Raw genomic sequence first — 20,636 nt, 5'->3', positions numbered from 1 at the left:
AGTTTTCATGGTTCAAACATCCTAATCATCAGCAGCATGACAAAGGTGATACTTCCTCACAAATCCACATCAGTTATTTTGGAATTGAGGTAGTACTATTTTTTTCCAGTAAATCGCTTCTCAGTTTTCATGGTTCAAACATCCTAATCATCAGCAGCATGATAATTGAGAACATTGAGACGTGTCTAAGTTAACAGGACATGCTCAACATACAGTTCAACATAGCCGGCATGCGGCCGGGCCCCCGCGCTACACGATATTGGCATGATTTAAGCTAGCAAAACAGGTTGATAGTACTGTATAACGTGGCTGCTATGTGTGTAAACAAAACATGGCTGCTATCCTTTAGAACCACTGATTGACTGATACTAATATAGTACAGTGGTTGTACGTAGTGTTCGTTGTGAGCTATTTAATACTACATACCTTTGTCCAGACAAACATATTTAATCAAACTTCTCTAACTTTAATTTTGATATACGAAGTAAAATTACTGTTCAGATGGTAAAATAAAAATAATATTATTGTGTTTTTCATCTTTTCTTATCTGTAGCAATGTAAAAAAAAGGGCAGCCTGGTGAACGTAGCTCCCGCTTGCGCAGGGTCTGGGGAAGGGTCCGACCATTTTGGATCTTTTGTACGCAACCTTTCCCTGCATTTTTGCGAGAGGCTGTTTTCAGGACTCGAACCCGTGACCTCATGGTCACAAGGCAACAGCTTAGCAATGTATTTATATAAGAATGGACAAACCCGTATATTAGCAAGGGCAGAGTGGACGACGGAACAGGGCCCCTAATTTTTTTGGGCCCCCAAAATTTAGTTAAGTGTATGTATTAATTAGGTGAAGATAGAATCAGTATAGCCCACCAAATGCATGCAGCCCTTTCAAGCTCACGACTAATGGAAACTAACGCATATGATTGCTAATCGCTCTTTCTAATTTCCCTCCCCTAATTCTCTAACCTGATTTCTTCACGCACATTCACTCAACACACACACACACACACACACACACACACCCCCTCACCAATCTCTACTCTACTTCACCAGCGTTTTTTTTCCTAATTCCACTTTCGATCATTAGGATTGTCCAAACATGGGACCTCAATTTATGTTTGGTACAGGGGCCTCCAAATTCTAGAGACGGCCCTGAGAATGGAAATACGTACTATTTTTTTTCCTTCACTTGTTGTTAAAGTCTATCTTTACTCTATCAACCGCAATACCAGGCGTATATGTAACTAGGTGTCCTTTTCTAACTAGCTGTCAGTGTGCACAAAGAATCGTCAGACAGGAGAAATCGCCTAAATCAATTTACCAGCCTTTCGCCTAAATCAATTTCCCAGCCTTTTTTCAACTCGCCGATTTATTTACACATGTACTCCCATGTTCAACTCCAGCCTTACATTTGTAGCATTGATCTTCAGAGATGAAATCAAGACAAGTAACGATCTCGCTTTACTGCCTCTAAGAAAAGGAGACCAAGAGTAAGTGCATATTGATACATCAGTTGATCAACTCTGTGGCGTTGATTACCTCCAGAATGCTCGTTGAGATCAGGACATCCGAATATCCGATGCAATTCAATATCGATTTTACACCAGTGCACTGGAGAAGATCTGATAGAGACAATTGCAAAGCCCAAACATGAGATCAGTGAAAACAGATAAGAAAATGAAGATGTTTTGAACCAGAGCCTTCTAACTTCTAAATCATGATCAGTGCAGCATAAGCATATTTGCACATCGGACAAAAGACAAAGTAAGCGGCTTAAGCTCTGCCTCTTAACAAGTCATGTAAAAGTAACTGCTACAGTCCATGCAAGCATGAAAGGAATAAAACAAGGCAAGATAGTACCTAGTCATGGACCATGGTATTCCACCAGTGAGAAAGATAGCAGAATGTTACAATGTTTACCAAACCACACTTACGATTCAAATTTTGATGCTGCAATGAACTCCTTGCAGCTGCCCAGAAGATCAGAACCACAACTGACTGACGCACTAGCTTCACTTGCAATACCAACAAGTTTTTTCAGCATATCTCAAAACCAGGCACTGAAGTAGAAACACACTACCGGTTTACTACATGCACTTTGACTGGATAGAAACAGGGACCGACTATAGTGCGAGTGTGCAACAGACACAATCCATTGTGTACCATCGTCCTTTCAATAATGGCCTTTGTTCATACCAGGCAAAGATGCAAGCATATTTTACATCCTCTGGAAATTTCCGCAAATAATTAACTGAACCTTAAGAAACCATAAACTTTGTGTTAACAATAATTTTTCAGTCGCTTGTTCGATTGCAGACATAGTTTATGTACTTGCTTAAGCAACCCAAAAACTGTTCCATCATTTGTGTTTCTGTATGCCTCTTTCCACCAACACCCAATTCTTGTAGAGTTCATCCCATCTCAACTTTCTATGGGCGCTTATTTGTCCCTCACACAAATGATGTTTCAAGAGATCACTAATGATACTTCAAGATGCGCATTGCCTACTTATCATATATACAGATTTTCAGACTTTATATCACTTCAAAACCCATCTGCTACAGATCATGCAAACAATTCCAACTCACAAAATAACATGGATCATATTCATGTGGCTCTCCCAGTAGAGTGCACAAAGAACATAACCTTGATAAACAAAAGTAAAGCATCAGCTAACAACTGCATTTTGATAAATAATAAATGATTTATCAGTTGGTGTAGTTGAAAGGTACAGAGGGTATAGATTTGCAAACAAAAGGTACAGAAGGTTACACATTGACATTTGAAGTATATAGGCAGAACTTCCATCAGCATCGCTCTAATCCAAGACTGAAAATCCACACACCATGCAAAAAGGGGTAGAGTAAAATGATCTATCAGAGGGATTAAAAGCCCAGTTTTCTTTTCATACATGATGACCTAGAATGCAGTAAGTGAGGACAATGACTTATCAACTATGAACATGCTTTATCATTTATTTGTTTATGTTTACTTGTTTCATATAGCATGCTATTCTACGAAACGAGGAGCATCTAGATATGCACATATTAGTACTTAAAGAACTCTACAAGCACTGAAGAAAGAAGGACGGTTTTTAAGGAAACACACAATATTGCTTGGTTCTCCAGAGCGATTGCTCTCATCCTCACTAAACCATGGGACATGCGATATCTTCAGTACATAACAACGCCCTATCTGCGGAAATATAATATAAACAGTCTTTAGTTAACAAGTATTATACACCGGATGTTTGATAAAACCTTATAACATCTTATATTAGAATAATACCAAGAAGTTCAGGGGACATGTTTTGCAATATTGCAAACCTTTACTTTTTTTAATAAACTTTTTTTGACCCGATTTTTCAATAAACTTACATCACCATTCCAGAAAAAGGAAGATAGTTTGAGCATCTAGGTTCCTTAGAACAGTTCTTGCACTTCATATTCACGCAATATTTATCCCAAGTTTGACAATGTGCTAAATACATATACCATGTACAATTGTCCACATTTCGGCTACATGCAACATCAGCACCCAAATCAAAACGCAAGTATGAGATATATGCAAGCTGCTAGGAGTTATTTCTAGAGCCTGAGAAGCAGCATTGTTTTTTTCTGCCAGCAGCAAAAATCAAAATAGTCATCGATTCAAACATAAATGGATGGACATGGTGGAACGTGCTACTTGCTAGACTACTAGGATAATAGCATCTTGATTTACCTCAGACCTCTGTAAAACTATGTTAATATGAAACAACTGCTAACTAATTGATACAAAGATAAGCAACATAACTTCACAGTAATCTAAAATCGAAGTTATAATCGATTTTAGCACCAGGTTTTGCTGTTCATCGTCGGACATTGGCAAACCTGCATTTTGACAGCTAGCTAGATCATGAAAACGACCAAAGGAAATTTTCAATTTACAAAAAAGGCACCTGAGAAATTGTGAAGACCTCTACTAGAGTCATCTATCGGAGTGACAGATGCTTCTGTCACATAGACATAGCTCAATGGCTCCTCAAGGTTTTGAAGGATCCAGCTGCCTGTTAAGTGTTCACGAGGCCTCTGTCATCCTCAAAAGGCCATCGGGCCTTAAAATGCTGGCACTGGAGGGACACGCCCGGCAGCGCCTCTGACCCACTGTATCTGTAATTCTGCATCTCTCTCTCGATCTCTCCCGGTTCAACCCAGCGGCCATGGCCGAAGTGCGCGCGAGCGGACGAGAGGAATAGGAGGTGCGGGTGAGGAGAACTGGAGAAGGATAGGAGCTCGGGAGGATGGGAGAGGCCGGCGCTTGCTCGGGAACACAGGGCGCGCGACGCCGGCTCGGGAGGAGAGGAAGACAGGGGGAGTGCAGCCGGGAGAAGAGGCGGCGGTGCGGCACGGCCACGGCAAAAGGAGGAACCGAGCGAGGTCGTGCGGCCTCGTGCGATGACGGCCCGGCCCGAAGCCTGACGTCCAGGTTCGGCTTGGGTTTTACTCTTCCGAAGACCAGCCCAGAAACCCAAAATCTCTTTTTTTGTATGGTTAATTAGACTACTCAGAGTGCAAATAATTTAGCAGGTAGTAATAATGATGCCAACAAGACATTTTTGTCACATGCCACGGTAATTAATGATAAAAAAGAATGACGTGGTAACTAGATATGTTACCCTCACAACACACTTTTCAAGATAGAATGAGTGTATAAGACAATTGATGAGGTTTATATGTTATCACAAATTACGGTCCTCTCATTATTGACATAGTAACATAGACTAGTAACATATATTCCATCTGTTCCATAATATAAGGCGTCCACACATTTCGAGACCCAAATTTAACCATCAATTAGACTAACAAAATGTGAATTATGTGTTATAAAAATTATACCGTCAGAAACTTCAAAATCTTGAAATGTGTGCGTGACTTATGTTATGGAACGGAGGGAGTACATGTTACTAGTTTATGTTACTCTCTACTATGACTAGCCTTGGAATGATTTGCTTGCACGCATACTTTTGTCCTATTTTCGTTACGAGCAATACACACACACACACACATACGAACTTGTGTGAATAAAATTTATGAAACAAAAGAGTATTATTTGAACAATACTCCCTCCGAACCATATTACTTGCTCAAATTTGTCCAAATATGGATGTGTCTATGTTTAAAAAGCGTCTATATAGGAGTAATATTTCGACAAGTAATATGGGTCAGAGGAAGCGTAGATTATAAGATTTTTAGACAAAAATATTGTCATTTAGGGTCTGTTTGTTTTGGTGCCCAAATCCACCTTACCAATGTTTTGGTCATTGACTAAAATTTGGTACTTGTTTGGAGTGTGCCAACTATTTGGTAAGCCAATGCCTACTCTTTCCGTTTTATATTAAGTGACTCAAATTTGTCTAAATATGAACGTATCTATATACTAAAGTACGTGTAGATGCATGTAATATTTCGGCCGGAGGGAGTATTTGCCAACTATAGTTCAATTTTTTGATTGATCAAAGTTGGACAACTCATGGACTAGTAAAAACATAACCAATTATTTGGCCAGGCAAATATTTGATAAGACAAAGTCGGCTCAATCCAAACATACCCTTAGTTAGATCCAGCCCGATCAAAATAACTTCCGTGAAATACATTGCTTCCTCTCTTTCTCCAAGATTGACATCTACGTTTCGAGATTTAATTTTGTTACTCTCTCCGGTCAGAATTATTTGTCGAAATATTATATGTATCCAGATGCTTTTTAAACATTAGATACATTCATATTTGAGACAAGTAATATGGATCGAGAGAGTAGAAAATTATTAATAAAGCAATATTAATCACGTGCATCGCTTGCATGGGCGCCCCCGTTCGACGTCTTTGGCGCGGCGTCCATCCGTCCACGTGCCCAGGAATTCCGCAAAACGACACTTGTCACCCGCTCATCACACGCTATCTGAGGGTCGCAGGAGAGAATCAAAAATCGAATACAAACACCATCTTGAACATCCCAAAAAGAGAGAACACGAGAGAAAGAGAGATATTTTCCCCGTCCTCCTCGTGCGGCCCGAACCGAACGGAAGCCAGCCAGATCCCCACCGACGTCCGTCCGAGTTCCCGTTGCTAGGTTTTCCTTCCTCCGTTCCGTTCTGTCTGTCCCACGCTTTCCTTTTAGCCGCAAACTCCGTCCCTCTCCTCCACCCACCCCGCCCCCATCGAAATCCCAAAAAGGTTTTCGCCCTCAAACGATCTCACAAAAAGCCTCTTCTCTTCCCCCACCTCGCCGCCTCCGCGCAGATCCAGCCAGCCATGGCGGCCCCCTCCATGACCTCCTGGGCCGACGTCGCCGACGCCGAGCCCGCCCCCGCTCCGGCCCCAGCATCCGACGGCCCCGCGCGCTCCGACCGCTCCTCCTACGTCCCTCCCCACCTCCGCAACCGCTCCTCCGCCGCGCCTCCCGCGTCCTCCGCTCCTCCCCCACGCGCTGCCCCCGGCCTCCTCGGCCGCCCCGCACCCGGCGTCCCCGGGAGGTTCGTGGGTGGCGGCGGGGGCGGGGCGGCCCCGCCGCCGCGCAGGTGGGACCGTGAGCCGAACCCGTTCGGGAACGACGAGCCGGTGCCGGCCGCCGAGCCCGAGGGGTTCGACGAGCACCAGAACACCGGGATCAACTTCGACGCGTACGAGGACATCCCCGTCGAGACCAGCGGCCGGGAGGTGCCCCCCGCCGTCAGCACGTTCGCGGAGATCGACCTCGGCGCCGCGCTCAACGACAACATCCGCCGCTGCAAGTACGTGCGGCCCACCCCCGTGCAGCGGCACGCCATCCCGATCTCGCTGGCCGGCCGCGACCTCATGGCCTGCGCGCAGACCGGGTCCGGGAAGACGGCCGCCTTCTGCTTCCCCATCATCAGCGGCATCATGCGCGGCCCGCCCGTGCAGCGCCCGCAGCGGGGCGGCAGCAGGACTGCCTGCCCGCTCGCGCTCATCCTCTCGCCCACCAGAGAGCTGTCCATGCAGGTGATGGTCGAGTCTGCCGTTTCATGTTATGCCTCCGGGTTAATTAATTGCCTGTGGTTTGATGGTTGTTGCGTTATGTTTGCCTCGTGCTGCAGATTCATGAAGAGGCGAGGAAATTTTCGTATCAGACTGGTGTGAGGGTAGTCGTTGCATATGGTGGGGCGCCTATTACTCAGCAGGTCTGTTCTTTTTCCATCTGTTGAGTCTGTAATTCAATGCTGCAATATGTCTAGTTATGAAATTTACCAGCTTCACATGTATTCATGTCATGGAAAACAGTTTAGGAGTGTATTATTTGCATGCTAGAATAGGTATTCAGTCAGTTCTTTAAGGAGGGTATGCAAGATCTCTGATGATAATGGTCATAGCATTTTTGTGTGCACACATGGTAAGGTTATAGTTAATTCTGCTGCAATGTGAAGGATGGATTGCATATAAACTGAGATAAAATGTTAGAATTTTTTATTCGTTTAAAGTACATGTAGCAGTTTTGCATTAGCAAATTAAGTATCACGCATGCACCATCATCCTTTATGCAAGATCTCGGATGTTAGCAATTTTGTATTAGCAAATAACTATTACGCATGTGCCAGTTCCTTTAGGCGGAGCTTATTACTCGGTAATAATTTCACATACCTTGGCAGGTACATACACGTATTTGGCCCTGTATTCGGTGTTAGTGCCTAGTTGATAGTACAATATCCAATGGGATTCAGTGTTCGTCCAACATCTGATTTCTTTTTCCAGCTACATGTCCCCTGTTCTATTTTGTAGTGCTAGCACTGAGTTGTCTTCTTCTGTTCTTTTGCGAATCATCCAGCTCAAGTCTGCTAATAATATTTAACCAGAATTATCTGGTTGTTTGGTTAATGTCCCAGTGTTTCCCAAAGTTCTTTTTTGGCTCTATGTTAAGAGAACACAGCCTGTTGACTGCCGTATTTAGCTTTGTTGTCACCGCAAAATTCGCCTTTGAGCATTATTAATTAACCCTTGGTTCTGGGCCTTGCGATTCAAGCCACCGCGAAGTCTTCCGAACGTAGAAGTTGAAAGATTTGGACCTTTCAGTATGTGTGAGCCTTCAAACTGTGCCAATGAAGTTCTTGGCATCCCGTTGTAGCATGTGATTCCTCTCACATGTCATAGCTAGCTAATTTTGCCGGGTATTTGGTTTGAATGCTTGGAGTAACCTTAGTTACTTATTCTCATACCATAAACTCTCTTTCATATTTTTTGCAGCTGAGAGATCTCGAGAGGGGTGTTGACATTCTTGTGGCTACTCCTGGTCGTTTGGTTGATTTATTGGAAAGGGCAAGAGTATCTTTACAATCAATTAGATACCTTGCCCTTGACGAGGCCGATAGAATGCTGGACATGGGTTTTGAACCACAAGTTAGGAGAATTGTTGAACAAATGGACATGCCTCCACGAGGTGTCAGGCAGACATTGTTATTTAGCGCTACATTCCCAGGAGAAATTCAGGTTAGCTTTTTATCTCACATTACTGTACTTCTGTAATAGCTATACATTCCCGGAAGAAGCATCTCGACTCTTCTAGCTAATAAATTTGTGGCCTGATTCTACTTCCATATCTTTTTTGTGGCTATGTTGGTATGTTTCTCCCCCATTGATCTTTATCTTTATACTGCTATAACGATGTCAATCGGTGGTGGCGGTCCGTCTATCTTTGGACCAGACCACCTCTTGGGTCTCACAGTAATGAGAGTGGGGCATATGGTTTGGTATGGCAAGACTGTAGCAGTATGTAGTATGGCTTCTATTCCTTGAATAACCTTGGTTCTATGCTAGATGAGCTTAGGCAAAGTAGATTTACATCCTTGAAAGATCATCATGGAATGTGTTTAATGTACCATGCTATATGTCGATATGAACATTGAGCGGGCAATGTCGTTTTAAATTAGAGAAAACCTTCAGTATGTAATCCAGGCATCCAGTGGTGAGACGAGAAGGGATGTCATATGCCTAATATATTAGTATGTGCATCGGAGAAGCTTTTCTGAAGTATCACTGTTACCATAGCAAAGCTTCATATAAATCTGATTTTGTTCAGCCTTCACAGTATTACCTCCTTGTACGTGTGTGAAACGAAGGTACACGGTACATGGCTACACGCATGTTTTTTCAATAGAATGTTAGGTCAACTCCATGAATCAAGCTATTGTACTTGTAACATATTTCAGCAATCTCGGTTCAAGTAATGATGAATTGTGAAAGTGTTGTTAGACATGAGATCAGAGACACATTTTATGATGAGAGAAGCTTTATGCATCTGATATGCTGAGAAAGCCATTTCTATTTTTGGTCCGTTCATATCATCTTCTCTGGACTGTAACTTGCTATAGTTACCTTGTTAAAATATCCTTCTTTACTTCCCAAACATCTATTCGTGATTATCATCCGGCATGGTTGTAACCCTGACAAGTCATGTCCTGGATTGACTTGTTTTGAGTTGTCCAATTAGTTTTCTTATGACACTGCATATCTTTTATATATATATATATATATATATATATATTGTAGTTGGTCTTGGTAGGATGTTTTCTAATTTTATTTTTGTCAAAATTTCAATTTCCATTTTAATGTTATTGAGGTGATTTCTAATTAACACAGAGAATGGCATCTGACTTTCTGGAGAACTACATATTCCTGGCTGTTGGAAGAGTGGGGTCAAGTACTGAGTTAATTGCCCAGAGAGTTGAGTTTGTGCATGAGGCAGATAAAAGAAGTCACCTGATGGATCTGCTCCATGCGCAAAGAGACAGTGCAGATCATGGAAAGGTAATAACTTGACTTCGTCTGCTTAGTTCTTCATTCAATCAATTTCTCTGATGTTTTTGTTGTTTACTTCATCTTAAGATCGATGTTGATTTCCTGGTGCTCATCTTTCATGTTCTCTTGTGCTGCAGCAAGCTCTCACACTTGTCTTTGTGGAAACCAAAAGGGGTGCTGACTCGTTGGAGAACTGGTTGTGTACGAATGGGTTTCCAGCGACTTCTATTCATGGTGATAGAAACCAGCAGGTTTGTTTCTTGTATTTTTTTTTCCTTTGGCACCTCCAGTTGAACATTTGTTTTGTCCTTGTTCTCCAGAATAATCAGTCAGTTGGTGCCATCAAATGACTTGTTCTGTTTGTTTTGTTGATGAACTCATTTATTTAGTGTCATTTCCTGCTGTTGCGATCAGATAGCATTCACCAGAGCTTATTTGTTGATTTCCTCATTTATCCTGTTCCACCATTTCTGTATATTTTTAAATCTTAAATACTTACCGATGGATATTTGTGCTAAACTAGCTATAGATGCTTGAGTTATTAAGGGCTGTTCTTTTCTGACATATTGATGTACCATTTCTTCCAGGAAAGAGAATATGCTTTGAGATCCTTCAAGAGTGGCCAAACTCCTATTTTAGTCGCAACTGACGTGGCGGCCAGGGGCCTCGACATTCCCCATGTTGCTCATGTTGTGAACTTTGATCTCCCCAATGACATTGATGATTACGTACACAGAATTGGAAGGACAGGGAGGGCAGGAAAAAGCGGTCTTGCAACAGCTTTCTTCAGTGACAATAATGCCTCGATGGCAAAGTCTCTAGCTGACCTAATGCAAGAATCTAATCAGGAGGTACCTGCGTGGCTCACTCGCTATGCAGCTCGCCCATCCTATGGTGGTGGTGGTGGAGGAAGGAACAGACGTGGTGGAGGAGGTGGGAGCCGCTTTGGTGGCCGTGACTTCCGCAGGGAATCTTCTTCCTTTGGCAAGGGCGGTGACTATGGTGGAGGCAGCAATGGTGGTGCTGGCAGTTACGGTGGTTCCTCTTCATATGGGGGTGGTGGCTATGGTGGTGCTGGGGCTCCCAGTGCTTGGGATTAATGTTGTAGTTGCTCTCTACTAGGGTCTATCAAGCCTAGGTTGCTGTTTACTCTAGTTCCTCATTAGATATACATTTTTGCTAGGAGCTGATATACAGCGACGGCACGAGGTGAACTGTGTCATCCCCATTTTCCTTCTGGTTACTACGGAGGTAGTCTTATCTTACAGATATCCATTATGGAGAGCGCCCTGAGGACTTGCAATCACACACTAGATTCCCAGTTAGGAATAGGATTTCCAAACTGAAATTCCTAGTTAGGGATATAGTAGTTGGTGTCGGTAGGCTGACATTTAGCGTTTGATGTGGTGTGTCTGCCATTTGTTTTTCCTTGGTTCATCTCGTTTTGGCGGTCGGCTGGTTGTAGAGCTTGTGATGAGGGGGCTTTTGCGGCTTGAATTTTTGTCGGAGATTTCATATTTGATACTCATGTTGAACAAGAGGTAAGAGGATGCATAGTCCTTAAATCCTGATGTAATGTATATACTGTGAGGTGAGGCTGGAATGAATAAGTTATCTGGATCTTTAAGGGGAAGAAGGGGGGGATCACGCTTTTCTGTTGGAGAGGCACAAGTTGTGAATTTGTTTTGGATGGATCTAAACCATTATAACAGTTATTGAAAATGCATGTCTTCTATTTTTGGCTTCGATTTTGGCTCATTAATGTTTTCTACATATTGCCATCGTATTGTATATTTGTCCAATTATTTGATGTCTTCTACACCTCAAGTGACACTTGGCCCCGTCTGCCCATTCCGTGGAGTTTGACTGCCTGGTATCGCTCCGGGAGCAGAGTTGCGGAGCGGATGGACGGTTGCCAAGCAGACCTGAAGTGGTTAAAACACGTACAAGGGTAATGCAGCCCGTGATTCCGATGACATGTTAGGTTGCAATAATTTCACACAGAACTTAGCAGTACCAAATCGTCTTTTGCCTTTAGGTGAACCTTTTTGGGGTGACAAAACCTGAAATACGGTCTTCGGAAATGGCAATGGAGTTGTTTGTGTCGACAAAATGTGAATGCCAATCCTTATGAATGCCGGGAGGTGCAAACACCCTCCGTATCTGTTTGTTGTCGCAACAGAATGACAACCTTGGTGTTGGAAAACGTTGCTTACATCCAAATGCATATGCTTTCCTTGAATTGGACAAATTCCCGATGCATTCCAAGCCTATATAGCATTCATAAAAAATGGCCTCGTGGTTTTACACCTTAGGATTCTCATTTTTACCTAGGATTTTTTGCAGCTAGAGCAAATACATGGTACATCTAGTTATATTTCCACTATGCTTGTAGGCTAGAGAACATTATATCTTATTGGATTTATATGACTTCCGCAATACCATCCTCAAGACTTGCATACATGGCGTATATCTACAACAACCATATTACCGGTCCACTATGCCTCTCTTTAGTCTTTACTCAGCATCAACTGAGTCATGCTTCATGTACACATAACTGGGAGGCATTACATGGGGTCCATGTCTAAATGCAAGAAGTACTTTTCCAAATGCAGCAAACTCCGGCGGCATGTGATTTTTACACATTAGAAAAAAAATTGATTCTTTTCTCGCAAAAAAATTGATGCTTAATGTAATTTTGTCCATTAATTTCCATTATTATACATATTTGTAAAACATAATAAAAAATATGATGATGAGATGTGAAGTACGATCTTCCGTGTTGATATGGAGCCATTGGCGACGGTGGCACTAGTAGTCTACTCTGTTGCAACAGGAAAACGCCAGCTACACTCAATAGATTTCACTTTCGTTGTGTTGGGACGATTCCCTATGCTTTTCAATTTCCAAGTCTACACATTATAGTTTTAATTTGTTTTGCGAATACACACTATAGTTTCAAGTAGACAAAATTCTAGTGGCAACACTGCTTTGTGGTTAACGTTGCACTCGAGGTTTTTCATTTTTGTCTAGGAGTATTCTTTCCGACAAGAAGAAATACACATCTTTTTTGACAAAGGCAATTTTATTGAAATGATATGTCGCATCAACGAGATACGTCAAACAAAGTTCGCATCTGATTTCTGTATAATAGGATGAATGCAGCCGTAACTAGTGGCATGTCGTCCTCTTGTTGAAGCAGCGACCAAGAAAAGAGTAAACTGGTAACTAACCTGCAAAAAGGAAAGAGATTTCCGTTTATTGAAAAACAATATTGTTCCTGCATAACCAAATCAGCCAACAAAAAGGCTCTCACCAAAATTTTAGCTTTAAATTTAATACTCCCTCCGATTCATATTAATTGTCTCAAATTTGTCCAAATATGGATGTATCTATGCCTAAAAAGCATTTAGATACATGTAATATTTCAACAACTAATATGGATCAGAGGGAGTATCTATATTGTTCAACCAATTGCCAAAAAAATACTTGACACGCTTCGTAGTAGGAGAAGGTTAGAAGCCATTAGAATGGTGGACTATACAGAACGAGCAAACTGTCATTCAAAAAAAAGTGTTTGATTGTCTTATCATGACAACAAAAAACACATTTACAACTTCCGTGCTACTTGTTTTTTAATTTTTTGTGCGCAAATGAAAACTTTTACCTTGAGTGTATATATGCACTATGCATGATCTGGATTTATATGGGTTCCTTAGAAACTATGTTGAAGATGTGCATATGTATTTTTTGTTGGGATAACTAGGGATTAGGCGACTGAGAAATAAAATTTCTAGTGGACCATTGTGTGTGCATTTCACCTGTGTCGATGATAAAACTTTTTGTCCAGGATAAACATGTGTAACTTCATATCTAGTCCGACAGCCCACAATGCAACAAAAGAATAAAACCACAACCCAAGTGAGGTCGTTGTTTTATTGGGCATATTGAAGTGCCAAAAAGCCTACAGTCAAACACACAATAAATAATAAGTGGATAAAAATATCCACATCAAACCGCCATGAAAATTAATTAAGGAAAAAGGCAACAAAAAAAATAATGATTAGTGTTTTCAAAATTGCACGTGAAATGTGAAAAATTGCAAGTGAAAATTTATGTGCAATTTTAAAAGTGTGTGTGAAATTTTAAAAATCGCAGGTGAAAATTTATGTGCAACTTTAAAATTGCACATGAAATTTTATATGCAAATTTTTAGGCTAAAACTATACATTGGGCATTTCTAAAAAGAATAGAGCCATCCCTTAGCATCCTCCTAAAACGGGCCTCCCATGACAAAAGGCCCATAACCCAGGCCCCCACATGACAAAAGTATGGGGGACAAACAAAACGATATATAATACATATCTTAAAAAAACAATCTTAACACACGAGATGTAAGATTCAGATGATCGACTGACTCAGGCGACTTAGCAATAGCAAATCCCATTTAAAATTATAGAAAACACATTTCTAGACCAAAAAGGTAGTACATGAAAATTTATGTGCAACGTTAGCCGTCCGAAGGTGAAAGATCCAAATGGAACATTTCAAAATCCAAATTTACACGCAAAAAAACATGTGCAATTTTAGCCGTTCAAAGGTGCATTATTCAATTGCACATTTCATAATCTAAATTTGCACACAAAAAACATGTGCAATATTATCCGTCCGAAGGTGTAATATCTCCAATTACACATTTTAAAATCCAAATATGCGCACAAAAACCATGTGCCAGCCCACATCTCCCAGTGCAAACAAAAAAGGCCGAAGCCACGTGAAAGGAAAAATGCCTAGATAAAATACAACAACAGAATAAAACAAAAGCCTAGCTCGAGGCCACAATATTAGCAGGCCCAATAACCTAAACACAACAAGGAAAAGGAAAAAGGGCTCAGCCCGTACCACGGCCCGGCGATCTTCTCGTACGAACGTACAGCCCTCTCCACGTCTCCATCGAGCGCTGGAGTCATCGATTGAGAAATTTGATTTCTCGGGTGACTGAACTCCAACAAATCCGTTTTTTTGTTTGTTTTTAGAGTAGAATGCAACCGAGGTTCCTATTCTTTCGCGAAGGTGTCAAGTAGGTCCCTAATCTTTGAAAATGCACGTTTAGGTTCTCACATTGTTTGTTAATTGGTTCATCCAAGGTCCCTCGCCTGTATGCGCAGCTCCGGTCGCACGATGTGGCTGCCACCTAGGCTTTGGGCCCACACGTCAGGCGACGACGTGGCGTTGCAGTTTTACAGAAAAAACCCACGTCGGCCGCATGACGCAGGGTTCTGGATACATGGGCCCACCTATTCTCCTTTCATTTCGCCAGAGAGCCGACGTGGGTTTTTTCTGTAAGATTGCAACGCCACGTCGTCGCCTGACGTGTGGGCCCAAAGCCTAGGTGGCAACCACGTCATGCGGCCGGAGCTGCGCATACATGCGAGGGACCTCGGATGAACCACTTAACAAACAATGAGAACCTAAACATGCATTTATAAAGATTAGGGATCTACTTGACACCTTCATGAAAGAATAGGGACGTCGGGTGTATTTTACTCTTGTTTTTAAGACTTGTATGTAGGCGAAGTGTAGGAATGTACATCCCTCTCCACGTCTTCGTCAAGCGCTGGAGTAGAAATTTGTTTTCTCAAGTGACTGAACTCCAACAAATCCGTTTTTTGTTTGTTTTCAAGACTTGTATGTAGGCGAAGTATCCAGTGAAATCATCTCTACGGTGCAAACCGTGAAAACTCTATCGAAAAAAGTTCAAAAAATTCTCACAAAAATTACATATGTTAAAAAAGTGATGTTTTATATATGTGCAAAATTTCAAGTCCAAACTCAATTATGTTTGGTAGCAGCGAAAAAAAATAAAATTCTGCATGAAAAGTCGTCTTTTGTGTTTGACACTATTCATTGTAAAATTTCTCTTTTCAATTTTTTTTACCGAAAACTGTAAGGGAGTCCCTGACAACACTTGTATTAATATAAAGAAAGTATGTACATGGTCAGGTATTTACTAAAGGGAAAACAACAGCTAATGTAAGTCAGTTAGCCAACTTTTTAGTTCCTTTCAAATGCTTTTGATTTTGAACTTGAAATTTTGCAGGTTTATAAAACATCACACTCCCAACATATCGTATTTTGTAGGATTTTTTTAAACATTTAAACATGATTTTTATGAAGTTTGCACGGTTTACACCGAATCAAGGTTTTCACCGGACAGGTCGAAACATTTACACATAGAAACTGTGGTGAAGATTGGCCTTTGTATGTATGGTCACAAATCCCAACGACCATATTAAGTGGTCATGACGGCTCTCTTTTACTCACGTCACCCGCATCATGCTTCATCTAGCTAGTACTCCGTACTTGGTATACTGGAGGCGGGAGGGTATGTCTTACTCCCTAAGACTATTTGCAAATGAAACCAAGTGAAAGCATAAGGTTCATGTGTTAATTAGTCTACAACTGTTAACTGTTTATTAGTACTTCATGAAAAAAATACCACTTTTCTGAATTCTGCACATGATCCAATTCTCGTATGATTTACACTTTATATCTCACTGTCCCGACTCACGGCATGCGTACATTTTCTAAGCTAATGCAAACCGCGTCATGATCGTTGCTGGCTTGTATACTAAGCAAGTTGGGCTTCGTCTGGCTTTGTACGGTTCAACTAGCACAGTGGGTATGTGAAGTTCTGAACACCGGTGAGTATAAATAGAGTAGTTGTTGAATTATGTGACTGTTTGTATGGCAATATGCTATATTAGGTCGCTGTTGAATTAAGTGCTTGTTCAGTTGTTTGCCCCGACAATATAAGTGTTATTATGGATTTTGTTGGATGGGTCTTACGCTTTTTTTTGATATGTTCCTGTGCGGTGTCCGCTATGTTCCACAATGCAAACATTTGATGCCGGCTTTAGTGCCTACTCCGTGGATTTATTTAAACTACAAGATCTTTATAGGACTCGCACCAAATAAAGTGAACAGCGTACCTCACGTGATCTGATTCATTATGGTGGAATCAGACCATCATTATGGTGGAATCAGACCATCGCATGACATTGGTGATCACATTTATTTGTATTTATTTCAGTATTTAACTGGTATTATATCAGTCAACAGCGAGGTATCTGTGACGAGTTCGTCAATATCTCAAAATCCTCCACAAAATAAAAGCACAGATACGAAGACTAAGCCAATAATTTCAACTACACTTCTGTTGAGGTATATTAGTTTCATGTGCAGCCTATAATTAGCTCGCATTGCTGTTGCATGGGTGGTATCTCAACCGATTCAGCGCACAACCGAGAGCATACGGGGATCACAGCTTCCGTGTGTGTGATTGCTCTAGCCTCCGAAATCGCAACATCGACATCCTTAGTAATCCATTCTGACTTCAGTTGTACCTCGAAGCGCCAGGGATCACTTTAATTGGCCCACTGGATGGATAGGATAAGCGCGCTTCGCCGCGCCGTCAACACTTCTGTAGTGATTTCTTTTTCAGGTTTTGCTTAGTGCATGGTTTTGCTGACTGTATGCATACATGTATATAAAGTTGGATTGACAGTCAGGTTTGTCACGTTTTCCCGAGGTCTGCTTCTGTTCTGGTCGGTCGCACGTGTGTGTTGCGCCGCCTCTGATCACATCTCTTTTACATTTGCCCGCTTTGTTATCATTATATCTACTTATTTTTCCGTATCATTTTTGAGGATTTCTTTGGCGTTAAATATATGGCCTGGAGGAAAACCTTTTCCCCAGCATATACTGCCAGCCACACATTATCCTAACCGTGCGTTTTCTGGAGATTGCTGAAAGGTGAGGTCGGTCACCATCGGCCGACGCAGATTCTCCTCTCATGGCCACAAATTAAAGACAAAATACTTAAAATATTTCTCTGCATTGGTTTGAAAAACTAAATCATACACAGTAGAAGAACCAAGCTAACGATTAACCTTCAGAGGGAAAGTAAATTATTACATGAAGTTGGGTTCCTTCGTAATCCTCTCAAAGCTCACGTCTCCAAGTTTTTGTTAGATGAAACAAAGGGAGAGGGCGGATGACCATGCCAACTGACTCTCTAGCACCGAGATAGCTTCAGTAACAATGCTAAGATAATACCTAATTTCCAACAGAAATATTAAATATCCATTAGGGAAATTTAAATACATTTCCCCCTATGAATTGGCAGCTAGATCCTGACCCTTCTGTAATTAACTTATGCAATCTGCGCCTTTGGTTTTGCTTTCTCAAATCTTGAGCACAGGAGAACTCCAAGTAGAGCAAACCAGTTCCTACAGGGAAGGAAAAAATAAATTTCAGACCTGATGATAGGAATTACCAAAGGAATTTATAGGTGAAATTGGAATTCTGGAGAAGTAAGCAGATGACACAATGACCACCACTCAGTTGACAGAGTTGGCAACAGAATGGGTCACACGTGATAATATAGCAAATAAACTATATGAAACCTGCCACTGGTGATTGGTTGATGCCATTCTTTCATGGTATACATCACCAAACATTCTGCCACACATCTAGGTTCAGTTTATTTTTCTCAGCTTGGGAACACATAATGGAATGGTATCCCCACTTCCATTCAATCAGCTCATTGTTTAGTGCACATAAAAAAAACCACTATGTGTGGGTAATTATAAACGCTTCAGCTATTTATTCTACAATCGACATCAATCTAGGAGGTAAAAAATGATGAATTCTGAAGTTCTGGCACAAACTGCCAAAACAACAGAGAGATGCATATGCACTGCCACAAATAAGAACAATAGGGTCCCTGAACTTACACTCTTACAACATACCGAGAAATGGTGTCATAGCCAAGGGCAACATCACGCAGATCCCCTGAGAGAGAGAAGCCACCGAAGTTTCAGTTAGAATCAATATAGGGCAGAAAACTCGAGAATCGGTAAACGTCTACTAATAAAGGGAACATTAAACGCTACCACGCCAACCAATATTCTACACATGTCCATACTATCGAAAACCATGCCATGATCTGACACAAAAATCAGATGTTTCACGATCATGTATGCCAAAATAAAAATTAAAGAGCACCCTGGTAAAGAATCACACCTCCTCCCAGGCTCCGCATCACATCATCACCACAAGAAAATTAACTAAACCACCGCACATGAACTAATCAAGGATCAGAGAGCAATCAAAGATTGATCAAAATGCAGTAGCGGGGTACGAAGCAGTCATACAAATGTGAAATAAATCATTAGACCATTTTTCATGTGTAATACTTATAAGGCTGCAACACAGACCCTATGCCATCAAAGATTACCCTTCATCTTACAAGATAACTCATCCCATATCCGCAAAATCACAATATTAACCAACCCAGGAACCTGCAGCAAATAGGACATTAATTTTTGCAAGTTTTATCTCTTCCATGCTCAACTTTATTCCTCGGCCTTTCGTGATGTGAGTTCTAACCCACAGAATAGCCCTAGGAAGCATATACTTAAACACAAACTACATACCACCAATCACTTGCCATCATGAAGTCCAGTAAGAGCATCGCCGCTGGACAATCTATGCAAAAGAATCAATAGAAAACCCATCAAAAAACATGGTAGGAACCTTAGATGTGGGCAGCAGCAAAACAAATAGGAATCAGTAATTTAGGTGATCCTGCCTTCACTCATGTTTATTTCAATGGCAGCAATAATACATGGGAGTCGGTAAATTTATTTGATCCTGCCCTCCACTCACGGTTATTTCGGTGGCTGAGAGGCATAGCATCATAAGTCAACACCTGAATAGATCAGCGAATGTGGAGAATCAAGACAAACAAGGGACACAAGATGGAAGAACCAGAAAAAGAAGACATCGAGACGGGAAGTGGCGTGTCGGCAAGCTTCCAAGGCAGTAACGCCCTTCCGACGGGTGACGGCAAGGCAAACCAGGAACGGAAGAGCCGATCCAAGCTACAACTACATTCACAGGCACGGCACAAACACATCGCCAAGGGCGCATTTTCACAAACAGGTGGTGAGCAGAGAGAGACCTAAGTGCGTATGGCCAGGGTAGGGGCTGATAACCAACATAGGCGAGAGGGACAAAGGAGAAGTGAGCGGCTCACCTGTAGCCACACGCAGCGCGCCCAGCGCCACGCCGGAGTTGTGCCATACCACGACGGTGGTGAGCGGCAGGGGAGGGACGTGGAACTGCCGAAAACTGCCACCGCGAGACGAAGGGGCGCCGGGGTCCGGCTTCCGGCGGAGGCGAATGGGCGGCGGCGGCCGGCGGAAGCAAACGGGCGGCGAAGGCGAACGGAAGCAAAAACGGTGACGCAAAGCGAGCAAGCGAGCAGGAAGAACCACGGGGAATAAAAGGAGCTTTAAACGGGACAGCGCACGACACACGCGTTCCTGCATGTACACCGACCAACCGACCAGGAATAATCGGGAAAAAAAAACATCTAGAGCCACAGTAACCGGCGGTGGCACTAAACGTAAATACACCGGATGTTACAGTCCCATGAAAGCGACCTGCAACTCGCTGAGAGAACGAGCAAAACACCGGCTTTAGGATTGTAGAGTTATTTACCGTGTTCCAACGATACATCCAGTACAGAGATTAAAGATTACAAATTAGCCGGTGTCTCTCCGCGGCACTCCGCCTAATGGAACTCTACCAAAGCCTGAATCCCACAAAGGTTTGGCCTCTCTTCACGTACCTGCCTCTCTACAAATTGGAGACAAGATGGCAGTGCCACTTGTCTGAGCTTCATCAGAAGCTACCTTGTTCCTATGTTTCCAAATGTTCTAGCAAACAAGGGTAGAGCTCGTAGCGAATTCCTTCAGATATTTGCCCGACCCCGAAGGAGTAGAC

At 42.1% G+C, this 20,636-nt stretch overlaps 2 protein-coding genes and 1 long non-coding RNA gene across 11 annotated transcripts; 1 reads left to right on the top strand and 2 right to left on the bottom strand.

The window, feature by feature from the left end:
* Positions 1-1,293: 1,293 nt before the first annotated feature.
* Positions 1,294-4,481, bottom strand: LOC106866854. Of its 2 annotated transcripts, none has more exons than XR_002966490.1 (3): positions 3,938-4,481; positions 1,537-3,869; positions 1,294-1,467 (listed from the first exon to the last, which is right to left on the bottom strand). It is a non-coding gene; the product is annotated as an uncharacterized LOC106866854 (long non-coding RNA). The 2 variants fall into 2 exon arrangements; XR_001407909.2 differs by having other exon boundaries at positions 3,956-4,478.
* Positions 4,482-6,139: 1,658 nt separating this feature from the next.
* Positions 6,140-11,528, top strand: LOC100844508 (DEAD-box ATP-dependent RNA helicase 52C). Its single transcript, XM_003577341.4, has 6 exons — positions 6,140-6,995; positions 7,091-7,174; positions 8,232-8,474; positions 9,624-9,791; positions 9,920-10,033; positions 10,370-11,528. Exons 1-6 carry the CDS (start codon positions 6,288-6,290, stop codon positions 10,880-10,882), a joined length of 1,830 nt encoding a protein of 609 aa, XP_003577389.1. The 5' UTR covers positions 6,140-6,287; the 3' UTR covers positions 10,883-11,528.
* A 6,132-nt stretch (positions 11,529-17,660) lies between these two features.
* Positions 17,661-20,204, bottom strand: LOC100843492. Of its 8 annotated transcripts, none has more exons than XR_002966489.1 (5): positions 19,885-20,204; positions 19,283-19,334; positions 19,064-19,147; positions 18,596-18,638; positions 17,661-18,073 (listed from the first exon to the last, which is right to left on the bottom strand). XR_002966489.1 is itself a non-coding variant. In XM_024463606.1 (3 exons), the coding sequence occupies exons 1-3, from the start codon at positions 20,177-20,179 to the stop codon at positions 17,998-18,000; spliced, it is 414 nt and encodes a 137-aa protein (XP_024319374.1). In that variant the 5' UTR covers positions 20,180-20,199; the 3' UTR covers positions 17,661-17,997. The 8 variants fall into 8 exon arrangements, 2 of the variants coding, with proteins under 2 accessions (XP_024319374.1, XP_024319373.1); XR_002966487.1 differs by having other exon boundaries at positions 18,581-18,638; positions 19,885-20,203; XR_002966486.1 differs by having other exon boundaries at positions 18,581-18,638; positions 19,084-19,147; positions 19,885-20,203.
* Between the last annotated feature and the right edge of the window lie 432 nt (positions 20,205-20,636).

This window comes from Brachypodium distachyon, chromosome 4, assembly GCF_000005505.3.
Source record: "Brachypodium distachyon strain Bd21 chromosome 4, Brachypodium_distachyon_v3.0, whole genome shotgun sequence".
Lineage (NCBI taxonomy): Eukaryota > Viridiplantae > Streptophyta > Magnoliopsida > Poales > Poaceae > Brachypodium > Brachypodium distachyon.
The sequence above is the reverse complement of the archived record's forward strand: the minus strand, read 5'-3'. Positions and strand labels throughout refer to the sequence as shown.

Excerpts from the sequence above, each read along its gene's own strand:
- LOC100844508 (XM_003577341.4), top strand. The coding sequence starts at position 6,288 with ATGGCGGCCCCCTCCATGACCTCCTGGGCCGACGTCGCCGACGCCGAG. Across the intron at positions 6,996-7,090 it reads CCAGAGAGCTGTCCATGCAG|ATTCATGAAGAGGCGAGGAA; the intron begins GTGATGGTCGAG and ends CTCGTGCTGCAG. Across the intron at positions 7,175-8,231 it reads GGGCGCCTATTACTCAGCAG|CTGAGAGATCTCGAGAGGGG; the intron begins GTCTGTTCTTTT and ends TATTTTTTGCAG.
- LOC100843492 (XM_024463605.1), bottom strand. The coding sequence starts at position 20,179 with ATGCAGGAACGCGTGTGTCGTGCGCTGTCCCGTTTAAAGCTCCTTTTA. Across the intron at positions 18,639-19,884 it reads CGCGCTGCGTGTGGCTACAG|GGGATCTGCGTGATGTTGCC; the intron begins GTGAGCCGCTCA and ends TCTCTCTCTCAG. Across the intron at positions 18,074-18,580 it reads TCTCGGTATGTTGTAAGAGT|GAACTGGTTTGCTCTACTTG; the intron begins GTAAGTTCAGGG and ends CCTTCCCTGTAG.